This window comes from Rhinolophus sinicus, chromosome 1 (assembly GCF_057876585.1).
Source record: "Rhinolophus sinicus isolate RSI-liver-muscle chromosome 1, RSI-T2T, whole genome shotgun sequence".
Lineage (NCBI taxonomy): Eukaryota > Metazoa > Chordata > Mammalia > Chiroptera > Rhinolophidae > Rhinolophus > Rhinolophus sinicus.
This window is the reverse complement of record NC_142501.1, coordinates 179,737,692-179,754,088: the sequence shown is the minus strand read 5'-3', so window position 1 is coordinate 179,754,088 and position 16,397 is coordinate 179,737,692. Positions and strand designations below refer to the sequence as shown.

Here is a 16,397-nt window from a genome sequence, read left to right as displayed (position 1 = left end):
ATAATTGCTGAATTGTTTCCTATAGTATATATATATATATACATATATACATGTTTGTGGATATCTGCAGTTTATTTATGTGAAAACAAGTGTGGGTTTCTAGCCTTTGAAGTATCTACAATTGATTCATTTTTATGACATACTTTATCTCATTAAAATTTTTTAGAGCAGAGACGAAGTGATTGCAAAGGGTTTTTCAAGCTTAGTGTGTAATTTGAATTTCATTTTTAATGAAGTTCTCATCTTTGGTTTTGAGACTTTCTTAATAGACAGTACATGTTTCCCCGAAAATTAAGACCTAGCTGGACGGACAGTCAGCTCTAATGTGTCTTTTGGAGCAAAAATTAATATAAGACCTGGTCTTATTTTGCTATAATATAAGACCGGGTCTTATATAATATAATGTAATATAATATAAGACTAGGTCTTATATTAGTTTTTGCTCCAAAAGACACATTAGAGCTGATTGTCCTGGTAGGTCTTATTTTCGGGAAAACGGGATCATCTTGATTGAATTTTTATTAAATCAAGATAAAGAATAAGTCTTAAGGTAAGGTTCTGCTGATCATATTTAAAGTACACATTTTAAAACCTTGTGAATTCCATAATTCTGTTTAGATTTTGGGTGATACAATCAGTTAATGTACATATAAGTAAGTTGTTAACTTGATTTCGCAGAAGACTTGCTCTCTCCCACTCCCTAGCCTAAGCCAGTCCTCTCTGTGGCACCCACAGGCTCTCACACACATCCAAATGCAAATCATGCTGTATTTGAGAAAATTGGGGCTTATAATTTAAATTCCATTCTCATGTTATCTTTATGCTTCTGTTCACCTTGTGTTTAAATGTAGCCTTGATAATATTGATTTTTCTCTATAAATGGACATTTTTCTAGTGTTGTTATATAATGGCCTGTGTTGTTTTTCCAATTCATACACCTCCAGCCCTTTCTGATTATGTAAACAGTACAGCTGTGGGTGCTTTTTCTGCCACAGGGGAAAACCTGTCCTTCGAGAGCCAAGAGGCTTATTTCATGAATGATGTATGTTTGATTATGCTGGATTCAGTCACATAGGTCTGGATGGTACAGGTAAATGTGCTACCTTTGATGATTTCATAACAGATGCTTTTCTTTTTGTCTTTGGCAGTTACCCGGCTGTTTGTGAATTTTTACAGCACAATAACTTGTTATCGATACTCCGAGCCCATGAAGCCCAAGATGCAGGGTGAGCAGCTCTGGGGGTTTATGAGAACCATGTATTGTCCCCCTTTGTCACAAATCCCTCACTCTGTTCAGACTGTGGAGGGTCCTGGGGGATGAGTAGCTGCACACGTGTTGTAAAGTCCCCTTTAAAGCTCTTCCATTTTTAGCTTGAACAGGTACAGTTTTCAGCTGGCTTTTGTAAACACTGTGAGGATAGTTCCTCTTCTTTCAATTCCTGCTCTTACCACTGCCCCAGAAGAGTATAAATTACCAGCTACTTTTCAGTCTTGGTTAGCAATGTGAAAGAAAATTACACATGAATATTGAACAGATATTGTATGTGGCACTGTTGTTTCAAGAAGACCATTCCTGATCCCTGTAGAGTTTTAAAGGACAAAAACAGAGACATTTAAGTGATGGGGGAAATCCTATATTCTAACTAATAAATGCATAACATGATTTGGTAATATCTGGTAAATTTTAAAAACGCGGAGCAATTTTAAGGCTTTAGAAAACTAAGAAATATCATATATTCACTTTGATGGTGAATTAAATCTGCTTTAGGGAGAAATAGGTATAATTAATGTCAAGATTGGAAGTCCAGTACCCTTCCCAGTAGGCTCCACTGAAAAGCATTGTTTCCCTTCAAATCTTAAAATCGTTCCTTCATATTCTGAATTTTCTAAAAAGAAGGTGTCGTGCGGGGTAACAGGCGGAGACTCTGCTCCCGCTTCCCACATAAGAACGCAGGACATGGTGAGGCCAAAAAGGAACACCCACGGAGCCATAGATACGGGAGTCATGCCACTATAGTCTCGCTGGCAGCTAGGTTGGAGACGCAGGAAGCAGGAGCCGCACAATTCGCAACCCTCACTGCGCTGCTTGCTAGCTCAGCCACCATCTTCTTGCTAGCCCCCATTTGCTGCTAGCGTAGCCACAGCAGTTATATTAGTGGCCAATGGCTCACTGGTTACAGCTGACGGCCAACTAGCCATAGCTAATGGCCATCCAATCACAGTTGATGGCCATTTACTACCTGAGCCAGCACCTTTCTACGTGAGGCCAAGAGCCTAGAAACCGCTCCCTGGGGCTCCGTCCCCACAGAAGGAACAGGGTTTTTTTGGGTTTTTTGGAATAACCTGCATGCTGAAATTGGAAATACAGATGCCAGCTCTGAAATAAGCCTATTTCTGTGATGATCCTGAATCAAGGCACATCCTAAGTTTCTTTCAAAAATTAGCTTTTTATCAAGCAATCTATCGACAGGTTTGAACTGATCCCATATTTTGTGCTCAGTGCAGTTGTCGCTGATGTTTGAAGGAACCTATGGATATACTGAACCAATCAGGTCCTCAAATAATAATTATTATTACTTGTCAGGGGCAATGGTGTCATCATGCATTGTTGACTGACTGTCCCTAATGAACATTTTAGGTAGATTTATCTTAATCACACTTCAGACCTGAAATGACCTGCCTGTTTGAAAATCTGTTAAGTGCATCAATTAATATCAACAAGATTGGTTAAACTGAGCAGTTGATTGATTCATTAGGGGAAATTGAAGTTATGTCATCCAGGTTGTTTTTATTTGTCGGCATAGCCAGTAATGATTTATAAAGCCAGGGTACTAGGTTAAGAGAGTTACGAGCTTTCACAATCTGATTTTTTTTTCCCCAAAGTTCAGTCCCATAAGCAGAATAAATACTTCCAGAACATTTCAAAATATTTTAAGAGGTAGTTTCTTCTGAGATAAGTAGTATCAAATATTTATAAAATTATAACTTTTAAGGTGGGTATTTACCTGAAGGTACTACCTGAGATACCTTTAGAACCCAGGTGAACTAATCATGCCAGAAGTAACCGACACGGGTTACCCAAGGAATGATAGAATTTTGTTTTATGAGTATGCTTTGTAGGATTGTTTCTAAACTGATAGTTCTGAAATCTATTACATAGAAGTGATGAGATACTTTTTCACCTTGGTTGAAAAGAGCCAGAGGTGCCTGTATTTTTTTTAATTTTTTTAAAGATTAGAGTTCCATTTTTGTTCCATTTAGTAGATGAAAAGTAACTGGATTGTTGGTTATTACAAGATCTTGCAGATGTTCTGTTTCATTACTGACTGATTAAATATCACCCTGCTGAGACAATGATCTTTGGCCTACAGCCATCACAAAACATTGGTAACAAATAAAATTCTAAAGCAGAAAAAATTTCAAGTCCTCAAACCCATAGATTGAACCAAACTTTCTTTGAAAAGCAAATCACTGACATAGTCTAGGCAAAATGGCTATACAGAACTGTAACAGAATATTGTAAATAAATAAAATAATCAGCCTGGTTATTAGTGGGAAAGATTTATATATTGCTCTGCTTATTTAGTCTTTTTATGTCAAAAATATTGGTCAACTTCTGAAAAACATGGTAGGTACAGGTGTCTACCTGTGCAAAAAGTAGCCTCTGTCATCTCTGTTGAACACATGGAAATTAATTGATTTTTCCCCAAAATCCACCCTCCCCTATGTCAGCTAAACTTAAAAATAACCTATTTGGAAATTGAACGTATGTTTGTGTGTTTTCATTGTCACCTCTGAAATGAACTGATGTCTGTGTATAACAGACTTTAGGAGAAAATTTTGTTTAATATTAAGTAATTGAGTTCTCTTTGAATGGTAAAACTGAACTTTAATTTTCTGTTTCTAAATCGATAATTTGACATCATGTTTTTCTCCTACTAGCCTTGTTTTTAACTTGTGTTTATTATTTTTAGGTATCGCATGTACAGGAAAAGCCAAACAACAGGCTTCCCTTCTCTCATTACAATTTTTTCAGCACCAAATTACTTAGATGTATACAATAACAAAGGTAAGTGATTTTAAATCCCTCTTGCACTCTTGTATAGTATGTATAATAATTCTTAAGCTGTTTGTATTTGGTTTGGTTTAATTAAGCATTTTTTAACCATTCTTTTTCCCTTTACTTTTTCATTTATTGTTTGATCCAAATTTTGTATCTCCAGAGTTAAAGATTCAACTAGTCAGAGGTGGGGCCCAGGTGCTGCTTTTTTTTTTTTTTTTTTTAACTGTTCTCCAGGGTTGACAGCTGCTGATCTGTAGATATAGGCTTTAAAAGAAATTATAATTGGCAGTAATCCAAAATCATGCTCCTTAAGAAGGATGTGGATTTATATAAGAATAGTGTGATTGTGCATTTAAAACTATCAAGAGAAGTAAGCATAAAGAAGCTATAGCTTAAAATTCAAATTCAAATTCCATCTGTTGAGAACCTATGATGAGTCAGATCTCATGCTAGGAAAGTACATATTCATTTATTTGTAAAAAATTGTATTAAACTTCGAAGTAAATATCACCAGTCCTCAACCCACTTTTAATATGCAAAGTGAGTCTCTGGTTAATTGCCTTGCACAAGGTCACTCAGTTAGGTAGTGGTGACCTGGGGTCCGACCCACATCTGGTTGGGCATTCTGCATCTCCTGTCTGAAACGCTACACCTGTGTGCCTGAAAGAGCCCAGGAAACAAGAAGATATTCTTTACTGACTATAGGGAAGAGAGGAGGAAGAGACAAGGGACACCTTATCTTTTATCATCAAAGTAATCACCTTATTTGAAATGATGAGAAGTGTTATAGGTGTGGCAGAATGGGTGATAAAATGTCTGAGTGTCACTTTCTGAGATTCAGAGAATTGGAGACAGAAAAAGCATGCGAAAAATATATGTGAGGTGAGATACAGCCAGGAGAGGCAGGAAAAGACTAATATCAGAACCAGTCTGAACGCCTGGATTTGGGAACGATTCCTATGCCTAAGTGAGTTGTGATGGGTGCTTCCTATCATAGGCTGGTGTCCAGATGCCTGAGGCGGGATGTGGCCTTCTTGATTCTCAAGCACCTGTTCTGTGTCCCTCTGTCCTTATGAATAGGTTGTTGCCTTTGTTTCAGACTTGTATTCCAGGTTCCCTGTGAAAAGGAAGCCTCCTGCTTTTGTCTGTGCCCTGATTTCCAGTTTAGTTAGCATTTCCCACCTCCTTCTGCCCAGGGCTGGACCCTGACCCCTGTACCTTCTGGATCTATCAAGGATCCTGCTCCAGTGGGCAAACCACATGTAATTGCAGCACCGTCACACATCTCTTCCTGATCCTTGCCTCTGCCCAGTCCTATCTGCTCTATGACAGAGAATACATGACTCTCATCCTCCTCCCCTGTAGCCCATAGAGCGATACCTGCTGCATGGAGTTAGCTGCAGCCACACAATATCGTATTGCCATATCACCATATTACCATATTGACTGTGGTGGGCTCTCCTCTGTGCCCATGGAGCATGGTTATCAGTAAGCATAGTGCAGTTTATTTCACAACCATGGATGCCGGAGGACAAGGGACCGTTGTTCCCCTTTCCTAGTTGCCTACTTCCTGAAAAAAATGAGAGAGAGAGAGAGAGAGAAACGCTGCCTTTAGTACGCTGTGATAAGATGCAGGCAAAGTAAAAAAAAAAACACCACCAAAAAAAAAAAAATCGTTCTCTGCATGCCAAGTGCTTATAAACCAGTTGACTAGGACATTTGAGTGATTGAAAACAAATAAGACACAATGTGATTAAGTAGAAACTAAGAGAGTCAACCACTATGTACATTCAACAAGGGGTAATTTTCTGTAATGTTCTGAGAAGGCCTTGTTGAAGGTAAAATATAATCTGGACATTAAAGAATGGTTAACATTTGTTTAGAAAGAAGAAAAAAGAAAGTCAAGACCAGTGTTTTTGATGTTTTTCTTTTTTACTTTTAAGCAGCAAGCACTTTTTATTCCCCAGGCAAAATCTCAGTCTTGAAGCCTTTTGTAAAAAAAAAAAAAAAAAAAAAAAAAAAAAAAAACTAGTAGAGCTAATTCCCTTTGATTGGGTAAGGGTTTCTCACCTGGTACCTGACAGTTTCCCTGTGGTACTTCCAAGTAATGCAAGAACTCAGAAGGTCACCTTGCATATCCCCCCATGATCCTATTATTTACCAAAAGTATAAAAAATGTGAACACTAAGGTTTTTATAGTTTTATGGCATTAATTTTTTTTTATTAAGCTTAGTGAAGGCAGTGCCCAAACAAGTAATTTTCTTGACCTACGCTGATTACTAAGTAGCATGTATCAACAAGTTTTGTAACAATTAAAAAGTTCAAACAATTTTTAAAAAAGAAGAAACTTGGGATTTTACTCCAAAAAACAGACTTAGAGCTTTTCCATTCATCATCATGCAAGGTAATGCAGTTTTGCTTGAGACCAATAGCTGTTCCTCCCATTCTTCTTTGTCTGTGGTTCTGATTTAACAAGCTGCAAACTGAAGAAGAATAGACATCAGTGCACTGCTATCTTTGAGGTTCTGTAGTTCTTTCATTCACTGTGTTCTCTGGCCTTTGGGGTAGATCACAATCTCACAGGAAAGGGATAGGAGCATTTCATTTTGGGAACCTTTTCATAAAGAAAAAAGTTCTCCTGAGGGAAAAAGATAAATTGATAGGAAGAAGAAAGATCCAGTCTTCAGTTTGAGCATAATTTCAAAAGGCTTTTGTGTCAAGTTGCTGAAGCACTTTAAAGCTGCTATGCTAACACTGTGTACATTATACGGGAGAGGGAGTCACTGGTGAAGTGGGGATTGGTGTATTTGAATAGAATAAAAGTTAACAAGAATTTTAAAATGCAGTGCAACCAAACTAGGTTGCAAGCACCTCCAAAACACAGTCCATGAAAAGCTGGTAGTGAAGAGTCTCTGAGTTAATCATTTGATTCTTAGAAACAGCTGACCTTAAAAGGAATTATAGCGTAATAGTTTCAGTGTATGGTTTGATTTTTAAGGCTTCTATTAAGGCAGCAGTAATAGCTCTCTGACAAAATGAGAGAATGAGAAAAAAATAGATGTGTTCTGCCATCTTAAAACCAGTAAGAGTTGTGTGTGATCAGCTTCATGTTTAAATGTCCAGTCGTTCTGATTCGCAGCTCATACTCGTCTGCAACTAAAAGCAGTATTCAGAAAGTTATGACTGCAAGTCCCCATCCCATGGTGCAGCCTACTTTAGTTCCCTCAGTTCTCATCCTTTCCAGTCTGCACTAACACATCGGTCTTCTCACCCATCCCCCTTTCTTGTTTCCTCACTCTGATAACTCCTGCTTACTCCTGCAAGATGCCAGGACAAAAGATGTAAACTTGAATCACAGCGCTGCCATTCAGCAACTAAGTCATCTAAATTTATTGGCACGTAGTGACACCTCTGTAAAATGAGAAAAACATTCTGTTTGTGAATAATAGATGAAATTGTTTTGGAAAAAAAAAGTGCTATGCAGTATTAAGATATTATCATCATTGACTATTTCATGGGGCTATTATTGTGTCACGTGTCAGTGTGGGGCTTCACAGAAGCTCGTAGCAACACCCCCTCCTCCTTCTCAGCCTTGTCGTTATAATCCCACTTTATGGGTCAGACCACCTTTACGACCTCTGTCCGCTGCTCTCTGGGTGAGCCCTTTCCTTTTGCCAGTTGCGCTGCTCATTGCCCCAGATGACGTTTCACTTTCCCTTTGTCCACATCTTTGTCTACACAATTATTTCCATCTCGTATACTTGTCTCACTCTACTCTGCCCATCTAAGTGTCCTAGACCCACTCCAGCCTGTGTTGCCATGAAGACTTCGGTTGGCAGCTCTTCTCTGAATGCCTCCAATGCCAATGGTTTGCCCTTGTACTTAGCATTTACTTCTTTTTTTCTGGTTAGCTTTTCCTTGATTTAACATTCCTATAACTTCCTAATCAGATTATTATAAGTTTGAAGCAGGGGCTTTTTGATACATGCTGGCAAGCCAAGTAACTGTCATTCCTTATAGCTAGTAGGCAGGGATTGATGGAAGCATTTTCCTTCTGGGAATTAATAGCAAGACAGTGGCCAATAGTACCCTATCAGTATTGACCCACCGAGTTTTATCTCTCTTTAAGTTACTGCCATCACCAGTGCAGGTGCCCTTTCCACATTGGAGTTAAACATTTGCAGAGCACTTTTTACATTTGAATTGCTTTTCTCCTGTGACTCTGTAACCCTAAGGAAAAAGCAATTTCATAGTTGCCCAAATACACCAAACACAAGGCAAATGTAGTAATGAAACATTGCTTCTCCTCCTCCTCCTCTTCTTTGTCTTTTTCGTTTGCCCCCTGTAGAAGTGACCTCAACCTCATCCACTCACCAATAAAACAAACCTTTATTGAGGACTTACTATGTACCAGTCACCCTGAGAGGCGCTGGGGATATGAAATAAACAAGACACATATGGTCTTTGCCCTAGTGGGGTTTATAATTGGGTAGTAGGATAGACATTAAATAAATAATCCCACCAATAATTATTTAAATATATTTGGAAAATACTATTTAAAAAAGAGTGGAATGAAATAAAGAGTGGAAGTTGGTCTGTGAGAACTAAAAAGGCTTAACTAAGGAAGTAACATGTAAGAGTCAACCTTACAATCTTAGAGTAAAATCTCAGTATCCAGAATACAATGGCAGATGTGAACTCTGCTTTAAACAATTCAGTTTTGGCTGAAAACGATAATGAACCTCTGGAAAAATGTGTTTTAAACCTTATTGTGAGCAGTTAAATCTTTTATCTTTCAGTGATATACCTGTGATTCAAAAAAATCTAAAGTAAATTACAGTTTCCATGTGGTACCAGTTCTCTGAAGTTTAGAGGAATTGTCATATATGCGGGCGATGGTTGGGTGGGTGGAAACATGATATAGATGTACAGAAATATACATACCAGGGGTATATAACTCAGTTCCAGGAAAGGTTACTCACAGTAAAATTAAATAATTAAGAAGAATTTATTAAATGAAATGTATTTTGGATTTCAGAGGAAAATCTAAATGGAAACCAAATTAGTTTAGCAATCAAGACCAGAGATTAAAATGACAACCAGGAAAAAAAATGATTCAATATTAAAATAGATTAAGGAAGATAAAGGTGGAAAATCAGGTTTCAATGATGGACAAGAAAGGCATCATTTGCTAAAATTCTGAGCCAGGATCTGAGATGCAAACATTTACCCGTTCTGATAGCGAAAATGTACTTTGATGTTTTAGACTTTTAAACTAGGCAACATGATAGAATTACTTACAAAAAGCATTTTAATCTTGCCAAAACTTGACATTTTCAACATCCTCAGATATTTTCCGATCAAAAAGTAGTCAGGGGCTTCAGGAAGATACCATTTATAAACAGAAAGATATTATAATTTATGGCTCGATAGGAAGATTGGGTTGCTAATATAGTGAACTAAGATAAAAATCTTATTGGTTACCATGATATGAACATATAGGAGCAGATGCAGCGTATCTGAAGCCGGTTTGCCTTGGACCCCTGGCTTCTAGCAGGAGCACTAGGCCAGTGCTGCCATCACCACAGTGTGGCATTGCCAGGCCTGAGAATCTCATTCCATACTGTACCACAGGTCTCTCCCACTAGGAGCTTGTTACACTGTTCAGGAATAGCATTCACAAACTTAGAGATATCTGGCACCCACCTGGTTCAGGAGCCAAATGTGGAACCACCTAGATCATATCCTTATCCTGGGTGGAGAGGGAGCTGGGGGTTCTTTGGAAGGGAGTAGAATCAGTGCCCGGGCAATCTGGAGTAGCGCTCTCTGCCTCTTTCTCTATAGCGTGTGAAAAAGCTTCCCACCCTGCAATGGTGCCCATGTGTTACAGCAAGGGGCCATTTTTATACAGTCTTAGGCCTGTTTTAAGCATGGGCACAACTTTTGGCATTCACATAAACATTTTTAAAACATTTGTACTATCTTTACAGCCATAGGCATAAATATGATCACTAGTTGCTTTACAAATTGGATAAAAATAATCCAGATACTGTGTCCAATGGAAATGATTTTCCCAACCCTTACTTTTTTCCTACCATCATCTCAAATCTAAAGATTCTCTGAGCAACCGTTTTCCCAGATCAGTTATTTTGACATAGAAAATGTAAATGCATATCACCACAGCATTTTGTTATTTGATATTTGCTAATAAATTGTAGGCCAAGTAGTATTTTTTTGTTATTAGTATAAAATAATTAAGTAAGATGCCACCAAAAAAAACGAAATGTTATTTCTTCATTTACTTAATAAATATTTTTATCCTTTAGCCTGATGAATAGTGGTAGAATTACACACACTAGGAAGATAATTTCTTCATAATGATTATTCAACCTACTGAGAAATGCTTTAGAACATAAGAACTTATGAAGGAGCAAAGCATAAACCATGAACAAAACTCTTAGTCTTTACTCTTTTTATTATCAGTATGAGGTGGTAGAAAAGAAATTTATGTAGACATTAAAGACTGAAGAGAATTTGAGATTAAGAAGTTCTGATTGGTTTTCAGGGAAATCACCTCTCTGAGATAAATGGATAAAATTGACTGCAGAGAGGTGTCAGCAGAGTGTTCTCTTTCACTGCCTTTTACAGACAGGACTCTTACTATGTGACATTAATCTGTGATTTTAATTTCCTATACCATTATCATTATCATTGTCTTCTTGAGTGATATAATTTGGTACATTTTCTTTCAAGTCCTAGATTGGTAATAGTGTTTATTTAGTAAGCGTAAATATTTTCCTTCAGTTGAGGTAGCGTGCTATACAAATGCTATTTGTTTTGTTCCTATAAGTAAGGCAAATAATAACAATAATAATAGCTAACTTTATTGAGCACCTCCGATTGCCAGACACTGCTCTCCATTGTGTGTAAATGTATTTAGTCTTTCAGCAACTCAATGAATTACATTATAATCTTGATTTCACTGATGAAAACGGGGGCCCAGGGAGGTTACATGCTTTCCCCAAGGTTCCTACAAACTAGTCGCGGAATAGCACTGAGATTAAAAGAGCAGACTGACTCCAGAGACCACAGGCTAACCTCCATCTGTGCCCTCAGCTTCAACTTTGTTACCTGGAACCTTTCAGTTGGCACTGATCCCCATTCAGTTCACGGTTTCAGTGTATTTAGGTGACTAACTATTATGCTTCAGTAAGAAAAGAAAAGCATTTGAAATGAAGTGTCATTTGTCATCACTTTAAAATTACATGAGCATTTACATCCAAGTATGTGCATTGTTAAAAGAATAGACTATTATTTATACTGTTCTAAACTAAATAATTTATCCCATTAAAAAGTATCCCCTGAAATACTTATATTTTTTGGCTTTTGTTTGTTCTGTTCCACTGTGAAAGTGTCATTGTTTGAGGCCATTTTCTAAATAGATTAGTTTTAGTCCAGCTGTCAGCTTGCTTACATTTTAAACATTTAATTGATGCAATAGATGCTAAAATGGAAAATAGAAAATCTATCAAGCTTTGATATTTAAGAAGTACTCTCATTGTATATTTTAATTGAATTAATCTACACATAATCGATGTATCTTGGTTTAACAAATGATCTTCTCGATTTCTTAATCATCATCCCTATATGATTGTCAATTATAACTGTTAAGTAATTGTGGAATCTCAACAAAGGAAGTAATAATGCAGTGGGTGAGACGATCCTTGCTTTTCACGAAGCTTTGTCCATAGAATGACAGGATTCCAGGACTCAAAGTTATATAAGACCTTCAGTGGTGATGGAGCCAGGATCTGGTGCAATGTGGAGTCCTCCCCATAGATCCATTGTCAGTGCTGTTCTGCTGCCAGTGGGACAGGATCAGTTCCGGGTTGCATCTGGAGGTGTTCCATTTTTTAACAGATGGTTTAGGAGATTCTTACACTGGATCTATGTCTCTATAAAACATTTAACAAGGGGGAAAAAACAGGGATGATGGAGATTATGTATGTATAAAGACATGAATCCATGGGTTGTTACTTGCTATTCATTATCTAGAAATTCTAGATCTGCAAGAGACTATTGGACTTGACCCTGACAATGTCAAAAAGTCTGCAGTAACATTACTTCTATGAAAAATAATGTAGATATCAAGTGATATCAAGTGTATGGGCTTAACATTAACTCAGTGCCAAAGCTATTTTGAAGATAGTAACCTAGAACCATTGTATCCTACAGTAATTACTGTACCAAGCAGAAAGTTGAAGGTGAAAAGAGTGTTCTATGGTTTAAGTTTTCGAGGTCCCTCCCACCAGGGTGCAGTTTGGAGCTGGTAATTATCAACTGCAATGAATGAGAACAAGGCATGGGCCCAGTGCTTGCTGTGTTCATGTCATCTCCTCCAAGTAGCTTAAAGCTTCAGCTAAACCTCTCTTCTATTTAGTCTAGGGTCACTTAGGCCTTATTATAGCATTATAATAAGGAATAGCACTTATAGGGATATACCTGCTAAAACTGGTAAGGAATTCATAACTGATCTTTCCTGTTGACTTGGCAAAAATCATTTCATGTAAGAAATTTAAATTCTCTATGTGAAATTGTAACGTTAGAAGTGATTCACAGTGTTTTACTGGACTTGAGTAAATTCCAAGGATCAATTTTTGGCCCAAGTTCTTTGGATCCTAGTATTTAGATGTGACACATTCGGTGGGAATTATAAAATGGTAAACTATTAAAAATAGATAGCCCTCCCCTCCCTGAGAAATTTGAAACTGAGTTATGATGCTTTACATTTTTCAAGTGTCAAATATTTTATCTGATTGTATGTATAATTGTGTATATCAATCTCATATTACTTTATTTGGTCTTCATGTTTTGAAAATGACAGGACAAGTGTTATTCCTACTTTACAAGTTTGGAAGGTAAAGCTAAAGAAGTAGAAATATTTGCCCATGTTCACAGTTACCATGTGACAGAACCAATATTATTTGGTTCTCATCTATTTTAGAGATTTTTACAACGTTAAGACAGTTAGCCTCTGAAGTGACATATTACCCTTTTCCTAAGTTCCTTTGTGCTCCCTTCAGCCTTAGTCTCTGTGCTGTCAGGTCTGCTCTAAATTATGATTATTAATGTGGGGCCAAGATACATGTCACAGTCCCCCTCCAGGCCTCTGATACAATTGTTAGATGACACTAGGTTATGTGGAATAGAAGAGTTCCTTGATGGGAGACCTTGTTCTTTTTTTCTCTCTCTGTTTCTCAGACAAGGTCTCAGGAGGTGGTCTCGAGTGATTCCTGAAGTGCAGCCATTTGTATTATTTATATTGCACTGGAGATAAACATCTTTCAAGTACTTCAGAGGAGAGAGCACTGTTAGGGCTCCAGTTGAGTTTTGTAATCCCAGTGACAGTCAGAGGCAGGTGGCGGGGCGGAGGATGTGGGAGGTGGAAGATGAAATGTTAACTGTGAATTTCGTGACTGCAGATATTTGGGACTGTTTTGGTTTAATTTTTTTGCATGTATCTTTGTGATTATATATATATATATATATATATATATATAAAATTTATATTATACAAAACATGAAAATTCATGACAATGTTAGGTTATTCGAAAAGTATTTTTGCTTGAATATTTTATGTTGCTTAAGAAAAAAATACAATACATATTGGTGTATTTGCATTTTTAAGTTAATTATTTTTAAATCTATAGAAAAATAAGAACAAAAGTTCTGCTAATAGCCTATCGAATTTTCGAGAACATTAATCAGTCATTCCATTAACGATGAGGTCTTTGTTCTAGAAGTTCGTTAACATCACTCAGATCAAGAAGAAGTCATAAATTATCTAGACAAATCCATGTAGTTAGGTGAGGTAATTGAGACCTAGAGACATTTAGTGGCCTTGGGTCTCGTGAGTAATTAATGACAGAATCTACCTAGCATCTGGGCTCTTGGCCTTCCAGTTCAGTGCTCTTTTTAAAAAAGACTAAGTGTAGAAGGAGAATCTGTGTCCAAAATTTAGTAGGCATTGAGTGATTTATGCAATTAGGATGAGAAGATCATGAGATGCTAGAAAGATCAGGGACTTTAGATTCAGGCCAAAACTGAGGTTTGCTGCTTCTCAAGTGTGACCTTGGGCAAATAACCTCTCTGGTTGCTTATTTTCAAAGCATAAATGGTAAGAACCACTTTTGAGGGATACTGTAAAGATTTATGATTGTGTTGGTAAAGAACCAAATACAGTGCCTTGTATATAGCTGATGCTTAGTCAACATAGCTGCTGTTAAAATTTATTATTTGTGCTGTTAATAAAAAAAAAAAAAGTCTGAAAACAGTATCTGCTTTGTTAGTAGGCACTCGGATAAATTGTGTTGAGCAGTGTCAAATGAGTAAATGCTTTATCTCACCAGCTACAAAACAAGTGTTTTATCTACAGGACAAGACTTACCCTCACTTGTGAATTTGTTTCCTATTTCATTTTTCTCAATTATGTATTTTGGCAAAAGTTAAAATGTCTTTAATTACGAATACCATATTAAAAGTCAAATTAGTATGACAGCTAGGACTAGAATTCATAGATTTCTAATTTATGAAAGACAGAAGGGAATGGTAAAAGGCAATGAATTTGGTGTCAGTAAAAGCTGAGTTTAAATATGAGTGAGACCTTTCAGTTACTTGTTGGATGATCTTGAGCAAGTCACTTCATTTCTCCACCTCAATTCCTTAGCCGGTAATATAAAGGCAGTCACACATGCTTCTCAGATTTGTAGTCAGGATTAAATTACATATTTTATAAAGCCTCTTTCATTCCTCCAGGGCCCAGTTAGTTGTAACACTTATTTTTTTTCCTCCTGCTTTACCAACGTAATGTTTATACAAGTGAAGGAAACTTAGAGGCTAAATTACTATTCAAAAACATGACTTAGAGCCTTAAAACATTCCTTTGAAGATGTGAGGATACAGTCCTGCTGTGAAAATGCAGTATTCCAAAACAGTAAAGACCTTTTACTACGGAGCCTGTACTCAGGTAGCACATAGCAAAGGTGGGAAATACTTTACCTTCCCCATTTGGTAGGTCAGAAACATTGGTATGATAATTTGCCATGATTTATTTTATTTTATTTTACGTATTTTAATACTATATGAATGTATCCTTAGCCCAAATGACAAATGGCATAAATGATAGGATAATGGAAAGAAGAATGCGTTTCCAGAAATATATGCAGGATTCAGAATTCCACTGGAACCAGAGAGTAACTCCCTTCATATCACTGCTGATCGCACTAGCTGCAGTTCTTGGCCCCAGCATGTCTGTAATTCTGTTCCCTATAATTCCCCATAGGTCCGGCAGAAACATGATTCAAAGCAAAGACCTTACTGTTCTCAAGTATGATTTTAGTTGTTCTCAAGTATGATTCTAGTTAACTGCAAGCTGCTGAAAGCATCAACATATTATTGGGCTGTGATATGATATATGTAGTATCCAAATCACAGAAAACTATCTGTCCTCCCCATACTTTGCACTGATCAAACCCACCAGGATTGCATTAGTTCTGGACCCACTTTAACAGTGGCGTTTCCAGTGTGGCATGCATCCAGAACAGGGATGAGGAGGATGAGGAAAAGGCTCGAGAAGCCACCTCATATGCGAAAGGGTCAAAGACATTAGAAAGCATTTAGATCATAGGGGAAATATCAGGATGTTTCCTTAGCTTCTGAGCATCTATGCTGAGAAGGTCGTATGTGGAGCACAAAGAAATAGAAAGCCTGTTGTGTGGTACTTGCCCTTTAAGAAAGAGAGAGAAGTTGTGTGTAAACATATATACATATAATAACTGACTAAAATTGAATAATAAAAAATAGAAGTATAAGTCAAGGACTTTTGGAATTCAGAGGAAGGTTACATTCATCAGAAGAAATCAGAAAAGATTTCACAAAGGGGGTAGTGTTTGGACTGGATGCCAAAGGATGGTAAGGGATTAGAGTTAGTGATTTCTGAGAAAATATTCCCAGTGGAAGAGCAAATATAGAGTTGTAAAAGCAATGTTATATTAAAGATACCATTAAGTACGAAACTAAGTGATATTAATACAGACATTAATGTAAAAGCTTAAACCTAGTTAACTTTAAGTAACTTCAAAAATATAATTTTAAGGACTGCCTTTGTTTTATTATCTATAATCACATGCTACAACACATCCTTATATAAAAGTCAGTCTAAAATTATTAAAGTAATGAAATAACTAATTTTTCTATGTTTTAGACCCCTAAACAAAAACCCGTTTGACATCATCTAGGATCTGTTCAGTAATCTACACTAATAAAATTCTGGTTA

The 16,397-nt window shown here is 37.0% G+C and overlaps 1 protein-coding gene across 4 annotated transcripts in view; it reads left to right on the top strand.

The window, feature by feature from the left end:
- Window positions 1-16,397, top strand: part of PPP3CA (protein phosphatase 3 catalytic subunit alpha) — a 296,940-nt gene that overhangs the window by 242,377 nt on the left and 38,166 nt on the right. For all 4 annotated transcript variants that reach the window (XM_019757674.3, XM_019757673.3, XM_088792193.1 and 1 more), the window contains exons 7-8: window positions 1,149-1,226; window positions 3,975-4,069. In XM_019757674.3, coding sequence (XP_019613233.1) covers window positions 1,149-1,226; window positions 3,975-4,069 — 173 coding nt within the window. The remainder of the gene's footprint in view (window positions 1-1,148; window positions 1,227-3,974; window positions 4,070-16,397) is intronic.